Raw genomic sequence first — 20198 nt, 5'->3', positions numbered from 1 at the left:
AAGATGAAACTCATGTGGAAGCATTCTCAGGTAGTGTAGATTCAAGTTTGTTCAAATTATGACCCACGGGGGTAGGGCGGGGCCACAATGGCCGACCAAAATTTTGCATAGAAATACATAGGAAAATTCTTTAAAAGTCTTCTTCTCAAGAATGAGAAAGCCATAATTGATCAAATTTATATGGAAGCATCCTCAGGTAGTGTAGATTCAAGTTTGTTCAAATCATGACACCCCGGGGTAGGGCGGGTCCACAATGGCCGACCCAAGTTTTACATAGAAATATATAGGAAAATTCTTTAAAAATCTTCTTCTCAAGAATGACAAAGCCATAATTGATCATATTTATATGGAAGCATTCTCATGTAGTGTAGATTCAAGTTTGTTCAAATTATGACCCCACGGGGGTAGGGCGGGGCGACAATGGCCGACCCAAGTTTTACAGAGAAATATATATATATAGGAAAATTCTTTAAAAATCTTCTTCTCAAGAATGACAAAGCAATAATTAATCACATTCGTATGGAAGCATCCTCAGGTAGTGTAGATTCAAATTTGTTCAAATCATGACCCCCGGGGGTAGGGCGGGGCCACAATGGCCGACCCAAGTTTTACATAGAAATATATAGGAAAATTCTTTAAAAATCTTCTTCTCAAGAATGACAAAGCCATAATTGATCATATTTATATGGAAGCATCCTCAGGTAGTGTAGATTCAAGTTTGTTCAAATCATGACCCCCCCCCCCCCCCCCGGTAGGGCGGGGCCACAATGGCCGACCCAAGTTTTACATAGAAATGTGTAGGAAAATTCTTTCAAAATCTTCTTCTCAAGAATGACAAAGCCATAATTGATCATATTTATATGGAAGCATCCTCAGGTAGTGTAGATTCAAGTTTGTTCAAATCATGACCCCCCGGGGTAGGGGCGGGGCCACAATGGCCGACCCAAGTTTTACATAGAAATGTATAGGAAAATTCTTTCAAAATCTTCTTCTCAAGAATGACAAAGCCATAATTGATCATATTTATATGGAAGCATCCTCAGGTAGTGCAGATTCAAGTTTGTTCAAATCATGACCCCCCGGGGTAGGGCGGGGCCACAATGGCCGACCCAAGTTTTACATAGAAATATATAGGAAAATTCTTTCAAAATCTTCTTCTCAAAAATGACAAAGCCATAATTGATCATATTTATATGGAAGCATCCTCAGGTAGTGTAGATTCAAGTTTGTTCAAATCATGACCCCCCCCCCCGTAGGGCGGGGCCACAATGGCCGACCCAAGTTTTACATAGAAATATATAGGAAAATTCTTTCAAAATCTTCTTCTCAAGAATGACAAAGCCATAATTGATCATATTTATATGGAAGCATCCTCAGGTAGTGTAGATTCAAGTTTGTTCAAATCATGACCCTCGGGGGTAGGGCGGGGCCACAATGGCCGACCAAAGTTATGCATAGAAATATATAGGAAAATTCTTTCAAAATCTTCTCAAGAATAGCAAAGCTATGATTGGTCATGGGACTACCTTCTGATTTTAACTCTTTAATAATAAACCAATTTCTACTTTTTCCTAGCCACAGTGTTCAGGTGACCGATGTGGCCCATGGGCCTCTTGTTTATGACATATTGTGTCATATCTTGTCAAAGGTAATGCACATGTCAGATATGAAAGCCATTTCTCTTGTCAATCAAAAGTTATAATGAAGTGAACTTGATGACCTTGCCGAAACCGATCAAAAGTTATGGCGAAGGTTAAAGTTTTATTAAAATGTTGGTCAAACTCCAAGGTCAAGGGTCAAAGTTCTTGGTATCCAATGAAAGGTATCCTCACAATGATTATATATGTAAAGTATAAAATCCCTAGCCCTTTCCTTTCAAAAGTTATGACCATGGTTAAAGTTTTTTCATAAGTATGGAAATCTCCAAGGTCAATGTCAAAAGGTCAAAGTTGTTGGTATCCAATGAGATGTCTTGCCACAAAGAATACACATGTTAAATATGAAAGCCCTGGTATCTATCGTTCAGAAGTTATGACCAAAGTAAAAAATTAGAATTTTTGTGCAAAAGTGGGTCAAACTTCAAGGTCAAAGTCAAAAGGTCAAATTTGCTTGTACCCAAAGAAAGGTCTTGTCACTAGAAATACACATGTGAAAAATGAAAGTCAAAGCTCCACTAAATCAAAACTTATGAGCAAAGTTAAAGTTTTTGTGACGGACAGACACACTGACTGACAGACTGACAGACGAATAAGATTTAATGTCCCCTCGCTTTCGGGAAAGCGTGGGACAATAACAATCAAATGTTAAACAAGAGGTCACATCGTTTACCTGAGAACTGTGGCTAGGGAAAAATCAGAAATATGTTCAGTATTAAAAAGTTTAAATCCGTAAGTGGTCCCAATCTACCCTTAACAAGCAAATTCAAAGAATTGTGGTCCCCCGCTTTTGGTGTCTTTGTGGATGAGATGTTATTTTTTATTCATGACATATTGTGTCTAATATGAACACCCTATCATATGTCATTTATAAAGAAATTATCATTGAAGTTGATTTTTTTGAAGGATGAAAACCCTAATCCTGACCGTTAAAAACTTATGGCCAAAGTTAAAGTTGTTTTAAAAGTAGGTCAACTCCAAGATCAAAGGGTCAAAGTTGTTGATATCCAATGAAAGGTCTTCTCACAAGGATTACATATGTGAAGTATGAAAGTCTTAGCCCTTACCGTTCAAAAGTTATGGTCAAGGTTAAAGTTTTTTCATAAATACGTAAATCTTTAAGGTCAAGGTCAAAAGGTCAAAATTGTTGATATCCAATTGAAGGTCCTGCCACAAAGAATACATATGTGAAATATAAAAGTCCTAGTATCTACTGTTTAAAAGTTGTGACCAAGGTTAAATTTTTAAAAGTAGTTAAAACTCCAATGTCAAGGTCAAAGGGTAAAAGTTGTTGGTATCCAATGGAAGGTCTTTTCACAAGAATTACATATGTGAAGTACGAAAGCCTTAGTCCTCAAAGTTCAAAAGTTAAGGTCAAGGTAAAAGTTTTTTTCATAAGTACGTGAAACTCCATGGTCAAGGTCAAAAGGTCAAGATTGTTGGTATCCAATGAAAGGTCTTGCCACAAAAAATACATATGTGAAATATGAAAGTCCTTGTACCTACCATTCAAAAGTTATGGCCTAAGTAAAAGTTTGGAATTTTTGTGTAAAAGTGGGTTAAACTCCAAGGTCAAGGTCAAAAGGTCAAATTTGGAGATACCCAAAGAAAGGTCTTGTCACAAGGAATACACATGTGTAATATGAAAGTCATAGCTCCACTAAATCAAAAGTTATGGGCAAGGTTAAAGTTTTTGTGACGGACAGACTGACAGACTTACAGACTGACGGACAGACGAATGAGATTTAATGTCCCCTCGCTTTCGCGAAAGCGGGGGACAAAAAGGAGGGAGTATGATTTAAACAAACTTGAAACCACACAATTAAGGATGCTTAGATTTCTTTCACTAGCTGTGAATTTTTTACCCTTTAAGTTAGAAATTACATTGTGTCTGGATCCATACAATATGACCAATCATGGCTTTGCTGTTCTTCAGAAGAATTTTTTCTTTCTATTCCTATGTAAAACTTTGATTATCCGTGGTGACTCCACCTTTTCCCCGGGGGTCATGACTCTACACTACCTGATGATACTTCTGTATAAATGTAACCTATCATTGCTTTGCTGTTCTTCAAGAAAGAGATTTATAAAGATTTTCCCTATATATTTTTATGTATAACTTTCATAGTCCATTGTCGCCCCACCCTACCCTTGGGGAGGGGGGACGATTTGAACAAACTTGAATCTACACTACCTGAGGATGCTTCAGCAAAATTTTCATCTTTCCTGGCATTTTTTCTTGAGAAGAGTTTTGAAACATGCCACCAAATTTTCACTATTAGATATACTTAATTATCTCCCCTTGATAGAGGACGTGGCCCTTCATGTGAAAAAAATTGAATAGTTTCAATCTAGGATGCTTCTTGGCAAGTTTAGCTAGAATTTGCCTAGTGGCTTTGGAGAAATCGAAAAAGTGAGAAGTTTAAAATTACAGACGGACAGACTAGACAGATGTATACGTATGTATTTTATTGCTTTTCTGCTGAATCATTTCTGATTTATAAGTTACAACCCTCCTATTTTTCTAACTACGTTTATCATTATCGTATAAAAATGTACCTTTACGCGTTAGCGTTGAGGTTAACAGTTTGAGAAGCTCCTTTAGGGCTGTGGAGTCCAGTGTCACGGTAGCTTTAGTGTTGTTGAAGATCAGTGCCTTTATAGAATCAATTTTTTTTTCTCAATATATCTGTCTGCACTCTTTTCTCCCCAAATACTAGGAAACAGGCATTGAGAATCAAAAGATGAACAATTAACAGAACCGTACGCATATCATCTTCGAACAAATTTGAAAATATGCACAGAAAAAAGTAAGGACAGATGATAATTGAAGAGTTTTGTTAATATTTATAGTAGAAAATTTAACACACCTGTTGCAGAAAAGCATCATGAAACTTACCCATTATATTAATTGCACGCAAGCCCATTGATGATATCAATTACTTTTCTATAAATTTATACAAGTGTATTTCAATACTGAGCGTAGTCATACATATGTATTTCAATATTGTGCGTAGTCATACATGTGTATTTCTTTTCTGGGCGATACATGTATCTCTAAAACTCTTTGAGTTCTTGCAATAAATTTTCAACACAAATTCCTATGGCTTAAAGAATACCCCTATTGATTTTAAGGTCAAAAAGTCAAAGATCAAGGTTCGAAATTCATACTTCATGAAATTCATTCATTGTTCTGCGCTGAATTTTTTTCCGACAATATCCTTAAAAGTCTTCAATATTTTTGCAATATTTCAGCTCCTTTGTGGGGTCTTAAGAAAACCTTTTTTTTTAGATCGAAAGGTAAAGGTCATACATTCAAACAGAGAAAAAAATAGCAGATCACTGTTCTTTTAATCTTCACCGCTTTTCATGATAACTGTCCTTGGAATTCAATATTTCGTGAGCTTTTTTTATGTGAAGTTTAATATTCAAATAATTTCTGTAAAAAATGGAATATAATATCTTCATATTCATAAAAATTATCAAAGACTTAGAACATCAAAAATGGGGTCACGTACCCCAGCCCTGAATTATTACGAATGGGTGTTTCTGAAAGAAATGCTTATTTGATGGAAATTGGAAGCAGCTGAAATAAGTTTTCAGAAGTAATTATATCAATTTGAAACTTCTCAGCTTTTTAGTCCAGTTTAGATAAAAAATAAATATACATGTATCCATATGATCACCTGGAAGGCCGCTCATGCAAGTTTCTTTCCCTTAAAATGTTGGTATTCAGTCCCTGCAATGAGAAAGTTGGGATTAATTCAATCATAATATAATATAGTAATTTAAGAATTGCTGAACTTAAAGGGATATGATCGGATTTGTTTTCTGTAAAACATGTTGAGGAATGTAACAAATGTAAAGGTGGATCTGTTGTTGTCTTTCAAAACCCTCCTATCTTACGTTGATGTAAGGTGAATACCGTGAATACTCTAATAAATAACGTAGTATTTATAATCGTAAAAATATATTTTTCTTCAATATCATGGGATCAGAGGTCATATCGTGAACGAATCACACGGAGAAATGGTGTCATGCCTACATATTTCTCATTTTCTGTCATGGTGAAACTGCTTTCGTAACTTGAAACTTGTGGTGAATGGTACTAGATAATGATCATTTATATGTGAGGCAGTTCGAGTTATCTCTCTTTTCAGTGTATCGATGTAACTTAATATTTTAAACGATTTTCAATGTGTTTTTATATAGGTATTACTCCTAAATCTTAATTATACGTATTTTAAATGTACATATACAGGAAATTAGGAAAAGAGTATTCATACATGTGTATTTACTACTATGGGAATATTAACTTTTTTCATAAACCCAATTTTTCATTTAATTTGTACGCATGTAGATTCTTGACAATAGTACATTATTAAAAGTGCCATAAAATTCTAAAGAGTATTAATTTTATGTAAAACAGAAACTTGCACATGAATTAAAAGATTCAATATAACTGAATTTATTCATATTTCTTTTTAATTAATATCAATCGATATAGCTCATAATATCTTGAACCAAAACATATAGTAAATACATTATATTGTATCAGACAAATTATGAAATATTTCAATAACATGGAATTATAATGAAATTGCATAGAATTGCGCGGAATTGAGCGACTTGAAGTCCTCTTTTTTATATCGAAAGACTGTCACTTCGTGGCGTTTCCCCGTGTCACACTGAGTCACTACTAAGCACCCGGCAGGAGAATACGATAGAGATTTAGGACAAAATAAACCATCCTCCGTCGTTAGTACCTCCCACAGTCTTCCATTCTTTATCAAAATGTATATGGTACTGTTGCATATCACAAGCGTATTTCCATCCGCATCTAAACACAATCCTTGTAAATTGAAGAAAGTTTCATTCAGAAGTTTGAAATCGTTCTGAGAGAACATTCGTAACAATTTCCCATCGAAATGAAATAATTTAATGCTGCTGTTTCCAGAATCGGACACAATTATTTGTTTACTTTGATCGACTGCTACGAAATATGGATGATCGAATTCTCTTAGCCCTGAACCAAATTCGCCGAAAGAATGATGAGGGTTTCCTTCAGTATCTAGAATTGTAACAGAGTGTCTGAAAATATCCGTAACTATGAAATATCCATCAAACGACACAGCTATGCCATAGGGAAAATCGAACTCTCCTCCACACAACTGTACCAATTGACCATCAGCGGAAAACACTTTTACGCATGCGTTAACGCTGTCTGTGACCGCCAGATGGTTCTGAGATGTGACTGCTATACATAATGGATAGTTAAATTGGTCCACTTTGCAGCCCTTTGATCCGAATTTTGATTTAAAGCTACCATTCTCGTGAAAAATTTGAATTCGATGATTTTCTGTGTCCACTACCGCTATGTCGCCTACAGAAAACAAACTAAGAGGATTACAGATGTAAAGAAAGACATTGATTTCAGTTGTTTATTGGACATTTAGTAATTTGTGCATGTGTCGATCGTGTTGTAAATTTTGAATTTACCGGGTGGAAGTAAATACAAAATTTACATGACAATTTTGTCATGTAAATTTTGTACTGCCATCATGATGACATATGTAAAATTTCCTCTTTATTTGCCGTACAAAAATTCGGCGTTTTTAAGCATTTCAAGAGAAAGAAAAAGTATATACTAGCTTTGACAGACATTATTTTTGTATTATCTATTAATTAAAAACCCCAAAAGAAGATTTTCCATGGAAGAGATTTAACGATATTGTTCACTCCTACACGTTTCTCACGCATTGTCTCTTCTTTCTAGTTTTAATGGATTCCATAGCATGCCATAATTGTTCATCGATCTCGAGCCTTTGTAAGATAATACACTTTTGGAAAATCGCATTAAATGGAATACGAGTTCATTGCTCGTTACAAAAAATCGTTCGACATTTGATTTCGAGACTGCTGAGTTGAACTAAGGTTAATTTGATCTTAAACGCTCCTAATTTAGAAGATGACAATTTTCGTCGTTGAAATAATGATAAAATTGAAGCAAATAGCGAACTGCAATTATTGTAAACATTTCCTGAATACAACTCAAATACCAAAGGGAAAAACCTTTTTTCTTAAAATATAAAAATAGATTCCTGAAAATCTTTGTACAAAGTCATGAATGATCAAATCACAGATGTCCTCAATTTTACTTACACAAAAAAGAATTAATGAATCTTGATAAAAAGTAATAAACATTTAAATACCTGTCAGTGTGACAGCTATCCCACAGGGATTAAAAAACTGCCCTTTCCCGCGCCCTCTTTTTCCGATGTGTCTTATAACAGCTGTTTTCTTTGAGTCCATATTGTCTTCTGATTTCCGATTCAAGTGTTGATTGTCGCAAAAGTGATAACGTCATTTTCATCCATCTTTTGACGTCATCATTCCTTTAATCTCCTATTATTGTAAGGGTTTCTGAAAAATGCAGAAAACAGATATCGAATAAAGATATGTAGATGAGAAAGATCAGAAGATTATGGATCAATATCTTATTATTGCAAAAAAGAAGGCATCATTCATTTTTCTTCAGTATGAAAACCCAGCCAATGTGTACATGTACCATCCGCAGACTCATGGCGTCGACGTCAAAATTACGCCTCTCACTGATTAGACGAAGTTGTTAATTTCACAATCCTTTTTCAATTTATATTCACCATTGTATTTATTAATCTTTGAAAAGGTAGGGTTTTTAAGAGTTTCAGCTGATGCATTTTGATTATGTATACCTTTATGGACTTTTTTTTAGATTTAACAAATAATTACGGACCTAAAAAAAAAAAACAGAAAGAGCTAGAGAGTTTACTAATGCCTGATTAGAGTAAGCTGGAATCAAAAACGAACACGCAGGAACTCTCGGTATTAATTTGGTGCGTGTTCTTTTTTCTGTTTGCTTGTACCTTGAAATGTACCACTAACCAAATAGTCTAAAACAGGATACAAACCGTAAACGTATCGACAATTCTCATCATAATATCATTTAAGACAGTTTTTAAACAAGACTGGGGATCACCCATCTGGGTTATTTAAAGCATCTAGATCTATTCCTCAACGTGACAACACTAATAAGCAACCCACTTTTTCGCAAGATCACATCTACTAAATGAAATGTCCGACTAGACGAACACAAAGTTGTAATTTTCCCTACCAATAATGATAAAATCCTCCGAAACCTAGAAGCCTTTCTTAAAAAACGGAAGGCAGTAATTGTGGCCTTTCGTGATATCGCTGTAGGTTGATTGTTCTTATTGACGAAGCACCGAGTTAGACTTTTAGTGAAATTGACATCTGTGGGCTCCGAGGAACTATTTATTTTGAGACTTTTGCGGTCCAAAACTAAAACGCGAAAGGAGCTAATCAATTTCCGTATTTTTTTTTTCAAGCAATGTCTGGAGACGCTTCTAGAATGGGCGCTTTGTGGTAGTTTTGGTATCGTGGGGGAGTGCGATAAAAGATTGGTTAGGGAGGTTGTATGTGTCCAACTTGATTCTCTTTTGAGGAAGACAATTGAATAGAGAAAAAAAGACGCAGAAGTTAATCGACCTCTAGGGACCCACCAAAAGCGATTTGTTGCGTAGAAGTGTGTTGTCTACCATCCATGTACGAAAGAACGGAGAGAATTCATATGACGTAGCTTCCTAAAACTATCTCTTCTGGTGGAATAAATTTGTCATATTTATTACTTAATTATATGTTCTGATAAAATAACAATTGACAGATTTTCTTCATAATTTGTATACATAGTTTTAAAATTAACATACGTAAATTATGATGACTAGAAAATAAATTTCAAAATTCGGGGAAAATACAAATAATTTTCAGTAACGTAAGTATTCATATCTATGAGATTTGAGGTGTCGTTTTGGAATTAAATAAGTGATATCACGATTGAATTTAAATACCGTAGGTGTCAGATTATCATCTATTCAATTGATGATATCACTTTTTCGAATAAGGAATATCAACAATTCAGATTCTGAATAGGTGATAAATCACCTACATGTTTACTTGAATTGAATTGGTGATATCACCTATTAGAATACGTGATATCACCTATTAGAATACGTGTTATCACCTATTAGAATACGTGTTATCACCTATTAGAATACGTGATATCACCTATTAGAATACGTGATATCACCTATTTCTTTTGATTATGTGTTATCACTTACTCTGTATTCCAAAAGGTGATATCACCTTTTCAAATCAAATAGGTGATATCACCTATTCTAATAAGTGATATCATCATTTCTAATCGGTGATATCACCTTTCCATTTGAAAAAGTTATATCACTTATTCGAATATAGGTGATATTACCTATTCGAATCACTTAATGGCATTAAATACCAAAAACATGATAAAATTTCTGTTTGAAATGGCACCTTTCACCACTTGTTCTCTCTTGCTTTATATGTACATGAATACATGAATCTGGAATTCTCTGGTAAAACATCTTGTTTCTCTAGCATAATTTTCATTTATTAATAAGATATGCAAAGTAATCAAAGTGCATTTTTATTGATGAATAGAAAATATGTAAGAAAGACAATATGCATATGCAGCAAGTACAAAATCACGGCTATTATTATACTGATACTAGTACTATATAGGTGAAATGCATCAATTTAAATAGGAAATAAATTCCATTCTTGAAAAGCAGTAAATATTTCTCTATTCTTTTTTTTTTCCTTATACAACGACCAACGGCGAAAATAATACGCAGAAATATTGCCTTGAACTTTGAGATGAATACGTTTTAAAATCAGGGGGAAAAGAATCGTGGTATTTATGGGGAAAAAATGCCCACAACCTTGAAAATTTAATAGAGAATCGATAAACTAGGACAAAATATTTCAGATTTGCAGCATCACTCCGATTGTCTGATAAGATACAATGTATAAAAATTTGTTATGCATGACAGTCTTCTTCATGTAAATTTTATAGCAGGATCAATATTTATTTGTATCAAGTAAGCTGACACAAGACATAAAGAAGATATGTGTGTTATTATTAATTCAATGAAACCATTCATTGTGGGTCACTAGGGCTTTCGTTAACAAATTGACATAGATTTTTGTCGGTAATGAGTAAGAATAGCTTCGACAACCTGATTGAAGGTACACTGTAAATTTGATTATCGTTCTCATATACAAGTTTTGAATGTTTTTGTCGTTGTTTTAAAGTAGGCCTTTCAATTTGTCGAAGAGAAGTTTAATGTTTTTTTTACTTAAATTCAAACCAGCCTTTTAATAGTGATGTTTCTTTGAACATTGATTGGTAACATTTTATCATTGAACATTTCAATTTTACTTCGACTTGTTATACTTTCAGTTGCTAATTCTTTTTACAAACTTTGCTGGACACTAATAATTTCTTATAATATTCTAAAATTTTTAAAAGGAAATTGAAATATTCCTTTCAAATAATTTTTGATAACATTGCTTTCTTAAAACGCATTACAAGGCAAGATTGTCAGAAAAGTAGACTCGGCATAATTTATATCCTATGAATCGAAGTTACAAGTATATTCAAATCCCTGATATTATACAGGCATTGTTAATAAAACACTATATTATACTTCTATCAACTACGTTTAATGTACATATCATGGTATTCATGAGAAGAAAACAACACCGAAGTCTTTCGTATCTCTTACGAATGTATTTCTTTGTAAGATGAGAAATTGAGGAAATCTTGTCCGCATTGAATGAATTTACATTTTTATGAATATTCTTCTTGTATTTAGCTGGGAACTTATTATATTCAGTATATGTGTCTATTTGATTAAGTCATCCGAATGAGATATTCGGAAAACAATGACTCTATAAGACACCAAATATCACATACTTTATATTGCATTTCGTTTTCTTTTGAAGTTTAATATAGCTATGATATTAGGCTATCTCTTGAGTGACAGCGTGTATACAGAAAAAAATGTCAATGTTCTTAATTAAGTTCATTTAAAACAACGATATAAAAAATAGGAAGGAATTCTTAAGGTTCTCTCTTAAAAGACTAGAGAAGCAGCAAAAATAAAATATTGTAACGGTCAGCATCAAAACTAGAGGTACTGTGAGCAATGAGCTCACTAAATGATACCCCCGCCTCCCATATGGTTATAACTGATGACAAAGGCCATGTTTTGCTGTGGCCGGGATACCCAAAATATGTGTCGGATCAAAAAGTAAAATAGGAGGTGCACAATGGCAATCTGTAATAAAGATTCTGTGAAAGTTTCACTAAATTTCACTCAGTGGTATAAGAGGAGTTGCGGATAAGAGATGGGTACCCTATAGCGTAACAGACGGACGGACGGACGTACAGCAAGACGTACAGACGGACGGACATACCGATTACAATATACCCTCCCACTTTTCAAGCGGGGGGTATAATGAAATCCGGAGCAAAGGACAAGGTATGGTAACGGCCGAATATGACCCCTAATTTAATGTTCAATTCAAACACTGTTAAAACTGTGATTGTTTGTAGTTGAAGAACTTTAAATAATGCTTGTTTTAAAACTAGCACTAATTTTGATTCAAAGCTTACCTGGAGGCAACAAGAGGGTGCAGAAGTGGGACGTTTTCCTAAATTTCCTTAATTCTGGTGGAACTAGAACTGTCCAATAGGGACAAATACCCCCCGCTGGGTTTTTTAGAGAAGGTGCCAATTCAAAAATACTTTATGAATCTAGAGGTGTTCACAATTTACTTACAAAAATTTGCAGTGAAATATTATTGCTCATCATGTTTCTTAATGAATGAAACAAAGGTGCAACCAAATGAAACATCAATACTAATACGTGTACATTGTAATTCCATTGTAACAATTTTTTTTATTTTTTCATTTTATTTTTTTTTATTTCTGCATTAAAAAAATATATTGCAATTATGTGTTATGTCACTCTGCAAACTGATTGTTGAAAAAAAACCATTACACAAAATCAAATTAATCTTGATATATCAATTTGAAATGCATTTTGAAAATAAAGAGCTGGTCATCCAGTAATGAAGTGCTTTGACAGACAATTAATTACAATTAAGAGAATAAGAGAAGAGAGATCTTAAATTCTTGTGCCTTATTCCCTGGAGATTAGATAACACACACGCTTGATAAGAGATATGCCTTAACAACTTCTAACACCAAACTCATTAATTTATCTTTAACTGGATGCATGTCCAGTCATTATTCCCAAGAGACAAATGAAATTACATTATCTTCTGTGCAATGTAAAAACTGTTTTTAACACTTGATGATGTTTCTTTTTTTAAAGTTTTTATGATAGTTTTAAGCTGTAGTATTTTTGAACTATTCTTCCATATCTCAAACCTTATACATGAGCCCAAAATGAACAAGTCAATTAAAATAAAAAATAAAACCTGTAAAATGCAAAAAAATTAACAAAAAGAGTAAAATTCAGGTGCACACCTTCATATGGTGAATAATAAGTGTACAAATTTTCAGATTAATCCTTGCAAAGTTTCTGAGAAACGGTCCAGACAAAACCACAAAATAAAAATGAAAAAACACCTGTAAAATTCAAAATAATAATCCAAAAAAGATGAAAATATCAGGTGCACAACTTCATATGGTGAATAATATGTGTACAAATTTTCAAAAATCCTTCCAATAGTTTCTGAGTAATGGTCACAAAATCTCGTCTACAGACAGACAGACAGACAGACGGACAGACGGACATGGTGATTCCAATATACCCCCCCTAAACTTCGTTTGCGGGGGGTATAATTATATACTAGTATAGTACGTGAACCAAAATACGGCTTACAAATAACACAGTCAAGCCCATTTTGTATGGAGATGCATATGACTCGTCATGAATATCTAATAAAAATCATTAAATCCAAGAAACCTGCCTCTGGCAGAGTCTGCTTGCTACAAAAAATACCTGTTTCCAAAAATGAGACGTAAAAACAGAAAAACTGAATATACAATTTGTCTTATCGCAAACAAGCATGTATATTCAACTATGTTACATTAATGCATGATGATGCCAATTTATTGAAGACTTTTTTTAAAACTCAGCATTTGTGTTCAAATTTCTGAAAGGCATATTTTTTTCACTTAATTTTAAAAAATCAATAATAAACATTGTTGTGCTTTCCCGAATCTGTAATCAGATAATGCAGTTCCGTCCAATCGTGTAAATTCTGCTAAATCTAATGATTTTTATTCACACAACTATTTTAATTAAACAATACAACGTATATAGCTGTCTGGCTGCTCTGGCATGCTGGTAATGTCTTTTCTGTATAGAGCTTTCACTATACTATAGTACGAAAGAATATGTTCGATTTTCGCCATAGAAAGACACGTTTCGCTATCACAAGTCACATTGAGGCCTAGCTTTAAAGATGGTTTGATTGATAAGAAGTTTTTTTAACCAAAAACACAATTTCCCACTTATTTATTAATGACTGTAAAATTGGTCTAGACCTAGTTTATTGCAGGAAAAACGCCTCCCTTACCTTTCAATTAAGCTTTGTCTGTAATTAGCTTTTCTCTCAGTTCCTAGACACCAAAGTGAAATGTTGTCAATTTGTTCTGCAGTACTCCAAGCCACGAACTAGTAACACACACTCGACATTCCATCAATGAGCCTTTTTTGTTGTCAGAAAAGCCAAATCGATAAATGCCATCCGGCTTTTAAAGATCTAATTGTGATCGTTTTTGTTTTTAGTGGTCTTTAATTCCTGCAATACAGCTCGCCGATTCTTGTCGTGACTGAAACTGATGCCTTTCAATAGTTTGGTCCAAAGTCAAAGTCAGTTCGAAGCAAGAACAATTGAGGGATGTATTACACCTTTTCAATCAGTCATTTGAAGAGTTCGCTCGGTGCTACAATAGAAAAACAAGCCTGTATATGGATTGATGGAGGAAAAACAACACATTAGGAGAGTTAAGTCCATACAAGAAGCGTGATTTGTCACTGATGATGCATGAGTGATTGGAGCAATTCGTCCAGAATGACTAAGCACATTTGCAATCCACATCTAACCATATATGGGCAATCTGGCCATCGACACACAGCTACTTATTATGATATCAAATATATATAGCTAAATTATTATCACTTTGATATATGCTTCATTCGGTTAAAATTTAATATAACCCTTGACGGGAACTGCTATCTCCCAATCTTATTAATCTTTTTTGAAGAATTGAAATTCACTATGAAGTTTGTCATTAGTTATAAAAAATGGATCATTTCAAAATCGATACTACAATGTATATGCCAAAAAAAAAAAAGAGAGAGAGAGAGAGAGAGAGAGAGAGATAAGAAAACGAATATCCTCTTTATTATACACAAAGGTTCTCTGATCCTTTTCTTGTGTTTTAGCATTAATCGAAGCCTCCAAACCTTCTGTAAGTAATTGAAATACTAGTAGATGTAAACGAACAACAGTAAATATTAGGAATCAATAAAAATTATTTCCTTTCAGCGTCAAAATTATTATTTACGGAGTCCCAATAGACTGTAATATTGGTGTTGCATTCATTCAAATGTGAATACACACAGTTTGAGTGATACACATTAGTATCAGGCCTATTGGGGAAACCCCCCTGTGTAGATAATAAGTTTTGTTGGCTTTTTCGACGAAACTGATCGATTCCCTGTGGGTCCGATTAACGCCCAGACTCTTGATAACAAGGAAAGAGATGTATGATTAGTCTGCATAATTTATCACAGAAGATTCAAAAAGTCGGGAATATTGTTTATAATTAATTAATTCGAAAAAAGTTGCATCTAGTAACTGATCTGCTTCTGAAGCGTGGTTAGGGAATGCAGTATTAATGGAATTACGACAAAAAAGGATATAATGAGAATTCATTTGGTAGAGTTGTAAAGTAACTGTTGCTTGACTATTTTCCATATCTTTTGGCGAATAAATGCCTATTTGTTTCACGGATTACATTTCTAGCATAGTAAACATAAGATCATATTGTTTAAAAAAGTCTATTTAAAATTTTCAACCTGAATATTTTTTGTGAGTTTTTGCTCTCTCTCTCTCTCTCTCTCTCTCTCTCTCTCTCTCTCTCTCTCGTAATTGAGTCGCTGTTCATTTGCATACAAGAGTTTTGAAGGTGATAATGGCGAACAAGTAAATCTATTTGTCTCTATGGAAAGACCAAGACTACTCAATACTAGAGTATTATATAAAGTTTTACTCTTTAACGATAACCTATTTGAATCACTGGCGCCCATGGTAACTTGAGAGGTGGCAAGTTAGTGCATAGCAAAAAACTGATCTCATGTATATTTCATATCCAAGACAATAAATGCATCCTTTTAACTCTTTCCTAATGCAATTGCTTTCTAGCATGCTTGGCCTTTGTTGAAATATGTAATAAAAGCATAATGCATTTGCGTCGTTTCTAGAAACGTGTACTTTGTTATGCAATTATATGTCGAGTCAAGGGTATAATTTTCAAAGCTTCGTGAATTGAAGTCACAAACTTAATATCAAAGCTATCGTGCCTTTGCATGATTAAGAATATAAATTATATTTTTGCGGAACTGTACTGCTGCCATGCAGTTAAAATTTTTTTTGGCATGTCATACGTTCTGTATGAGTTACATGTACTCTACTATTATAGTATCTTTCCTTTTTCTAATTTGCATAATTTTTTGTGGTTGCATTAAAATATCTTTAAGTTCATACTATAAGACTATAAGAAATTGGTTATGCCTTTTTAGGGGTATTACATGAGATGGAAAACTACACTTTTCCCCCTTTAGTTCGAAAATAAAACAATCAATTATCTTAATTAAAAACATCTTAATCTTGAACGTATGGTTTCAGTCATGAAGTATATGACTTGTATACTATACTAATACTTTAAAAAGTCACATTTTTAAGAGCGAAGTAAAGTGCCATTATCGTTTCAGAGGATGAGATAAGGCATTTAGCATAAATCATTCTATCATACTTTGGTTTTGAAACCGTTAAGAGACTATTTCATCTACCACTTCCATTAGCTTTTTATTCTGAGTTTCGTTTATCTAAGGTCACATAATGCAGAAGAGGTATTATTATATTGTGTTTTATGGCTTTTTCTGTCATTCTAGACACTTAGACAGATTCTATGACGTCATGTCGTATATATTTGATTTACCGATGGCATACTTCAATGGCATACTGGCTAATAACAGCATGGTCGAGTTTTAACATTAGATATTATGCAGATCTCTGATGAGACTGTAGCCGCTGCTCTACCGGTTTGTTCTATAGAACATTAAGAATGTAATGTCAAATGACGTCATATGTTATAAATCTTAATTTCCATAACGAAGCCCAAAAGATTTTAAATAACAAAGAACGCTTGCCAAGTTGGGCTTCTATATATAAGCCATATCCATAAAAACATTTAGTGATTTTATCTCATAGGAAACAAAGCAGCGATATATATTCGCGTTTCATTGTGGGTCTCTATGTTTCTAAACTTGTGCAAATTTTAGTTTTTCTGTTCAAACAAGTTTTGGAATAAGCACAGAGTTTTTGAGAAAAGAAACAATAAGAAAATGCCACTAAGCCAGTCAAAATGTAACTCTGGTTGTCTACAAAAAGTTCCTCGATTTCTATTTTTTATGTTTTGGAGGGTTGATTTTGATCGAACTGGAAAATCGCTGTCTGTTAAAAGTTGAAAGTTCGTTCAGAAAGTCTAACGGACCACTGCAAAACCATCTGACCAGTGGCCACTACAACACTGATTAAATAATTCACCACAGTATGTATACGTATTCCCATCGTCGGTAAGAACTCGGAATTATGTTTCACAATAGCCTCGTAAATGTACAAATTACAGATGTCTCATTAATGAAAAATTGATCTCTGGAGATGACTGTTTCTACAGTAATATGTCTATTACATGGAACCAAAGATATAAAGGATTTCAGGCATATTGTTGAAATTAGCTGCATGTCTAGAGGACGAAATAACAGATCCTGTCTAAAATATATGCATTTTAATTCGTAGTGTACGTATTTATCAATCCTGAACGTCGTAAATCGTGTATTGATAATTTTTATTGTTTTGCAGAGGCGACGGCTACATGTTGAGGATTTCCATTTTCGTCAATTTGTCATTAATATATTATAGTCCACCGGTGAAAGAAAAGAAATCTAATATAACTGACATATAATTCTTCATTCACTAATTGCCATCATAAGTAAGTATCGGATGTAACATAAGACGATTTCTCGTAAAATGTACAAATTACTCGCTTGTTTAACCATATATTGAAATCAATTTTCAAGTTAATGTTGACTCTGTTCGTGAAGTTCCAACCACTCTCTGCTTTGCAAATGTGACAAAAGACGTGATTTTTTTTAGTGCTTTTAAAATTGTCTTTATACTGAATTATTTTGGTTCTTAATTCCTCTTGAAATTTTCAATCTTTCATGACAATAAAGATGCAAGATAACACAGAGTAATTTGGCTGAATTTGGGGAAAAAAATTGGCTTCACCATTCTTCGAAAAAGTTAGCCTTTTTTTCTTTAAATTATCATAAGTAATAACTTTGTAGCAAAAGATACAAATTTTTCTCTTTGAAATTACTGAAATTCTGGCAATGGCTTTAACTTCTTCCCCTTTAAAACCATTTGGATGTTCTGTTTCATCTTAACCATGCTTTATCGTCAACTTTTCCAGTAATGCTAACTATAAATCATAATACACGTAGAAAACTTACCAAAAGAAGAAAGAAGCATACTTCCACATGGAGAATAGCATACATTATACATGACAAAAGTCAGGCGATTACAGAACATAGATTGCAGACATCCTTTCCTGTCGGCGCGAAATCGATCGTCTGCAGCAACGAATATGCCTTTCACTGCTTCAGACAACTGGAGATTTCCTCAAATCTCTACTTCTGTGCAATTAATACTGTAACAAATCAACATCAACTCCCTTGTTGCTTTCTTGATATCAGCCAAATGCATGTTGCGGGTCAATTAGAAATTCGGGATGACCTTTCTTGACCTTGTTTGACTGCACGACATCAATTAGCTTGTACAACTTCCGATGATCGTGATTGAATGTGTTGAGATAGATCAATAAATTAATCAACGGTTAATTCAATAGTTAAAAGAACCACTTCAATTTATTTCAAGCTTCACACAACTAAATCAAAGATTAACAAGTTCTCAAACCTTGTTCTTTTTTTTAACCCATAGACATAATTTGGAAGGTTTAGCCGCACATCTGAAAATGCGAGGAAGGGGGTTTCAGATTGATAATCTAATACACACCCTCAAAAAGGGGAAAAATCGTTACCTCAAAATAAACTTTGTTGCAAAATCAAGTGTACAGACTCGTATTATATATGCAAGAAAATATATATGATCTATAAATGAAAAACGGGGTCGAGATTTGGACTATCTTCTTGTTATTCAGAGAAACGACAAGAGGCTCGTGGTTCCACGCACCTTGCCCGAGTCAATTATATTCCATTTTATCGTCAGCAATTTTTCTCATATGTTCTTATTTCTTAATTAAAACTTCCATCGCGTTGTAGCATGCTTTCTACTGGATGATGTATCATCCATGCAAGTTTAATCATAACCAGCCATATATATTGAGCCACTATAAAAACATTTATCCTGCAAATATAGGTCAGGTTCAGCATCCCAAGCAAGTGTCAATCCGTAGATATACCATCCATACTCGTATTTAAGCACCAACTACCAATTTTTAGCAGGGGGTCCACTGTATAAGAGACAAGTACTAGTGCCTGTGGTCATTTTAATAGCAGTCTGCTCCTAAATATTAGTATCATCATATTCATACAGTCCTGTATGGTAGCTGTCATGCTGCTAACCCACAGGCCTTTGGATCGCTTAAAAAATTTTGTGAAAAAAAAATAAAGGTATGGAACTCTTACACTGGGTACCTAATTTCGCTAATAAAATATTTTTTATTCAAATGCTCTAAAATTCTACTTTCTATTTAAATCTATTCATAGATAAACATTCTTCATTTCTACCAAAACTCACTCCGAAATTCCAAATATTTCTTGAGATACTCTGAAATCAATTCCAAAAATGACCTACTTTCTTTTACTCGACATTAGCTTGAGCCCCTGGTCGTTCACATGAAAACAGACAGTGTTTGAAGTGCAGCGAAGAGTTGCATACTATTTGCAAAATCTTTTAACAATTTAAAGTTGATTTCTTAGTCAATATCCGTAATAATTCCTTTCGGGTAAGGTTAATTTGAAAACGTCTACATCAACAACACTCGGAGTTCCTCGGATAACTCGTACCTCGCACATAACTTGCACTATGGAACGCCGTCACTGCCTTATAGCAGAACACAACAATTGCACTGCGTCAACCTTCAATTACATTATGTCAACTCCATATGACAGTTACTCACACAACTATTACATTGTGTTAACCTTCTATTACATTATGTCAACTCTACATGATATTAACTCATACTACTATAGCATTGTGTGAACTTTCCTTTACATTATGTCAACTCTTTATGACAATTGCTCACACTACTATTGC

General features: G+C 33.9%; 1 protein-coding gene across 1 annotated transcript; it reads right to left on the bottom strand.

The window, feature by feature from the left end:
* Nucleotides 1-6158: 6158 nt before the first annotated feature.
* Nucleotides 6159-18591, bottom strand: LOC134235490 (E3 ubiquitin-protein ligase TRIM71-like). Its single transcript, XM_062717622.1, has 4 exons — nt 18374-18591; nt 14148-14517; nt 7868-8078; nt 6159-7038 (listed from the first exon to the last, which is right to left on the bottom strand). The coding sequence occupies exons 3-4, from the start codon at nt 7965-7967 to the stop codon at nt 6245-6247; spliced, it is 894 nt and encodes a 297-aa protein (XP_062573606.1). The 5' UTR covers nt 7968-8078; nt 14148-14517; nt 18374-18591; the 3' UTR covers nt 6159-6244.
* Nucleotides 18592-20198: the final 1607 nt, after the last annotated feature.

This window comes from Saccostrea cucullata, unplaced genomic scaffold, assembly GCF_032062105.1.
Source record: "Saccostrea cucullata isolate Sc308-1 unplaced genomic scaffold, CSIRO_AGI_Scuc_v1 ctg662, whole genome shotgun sequence".
Lineage (NCBI taxonomy): Eukaryota > Metazoa > Mollusca > Bivalvia > Ostreida > Ostreidae > Saccostrea > Saccostrea cuccullata.
Note: the sequence above shows the minus strand (reverse complement) of the source record. Positions and strands in the feature narration are given on the sequence as shown.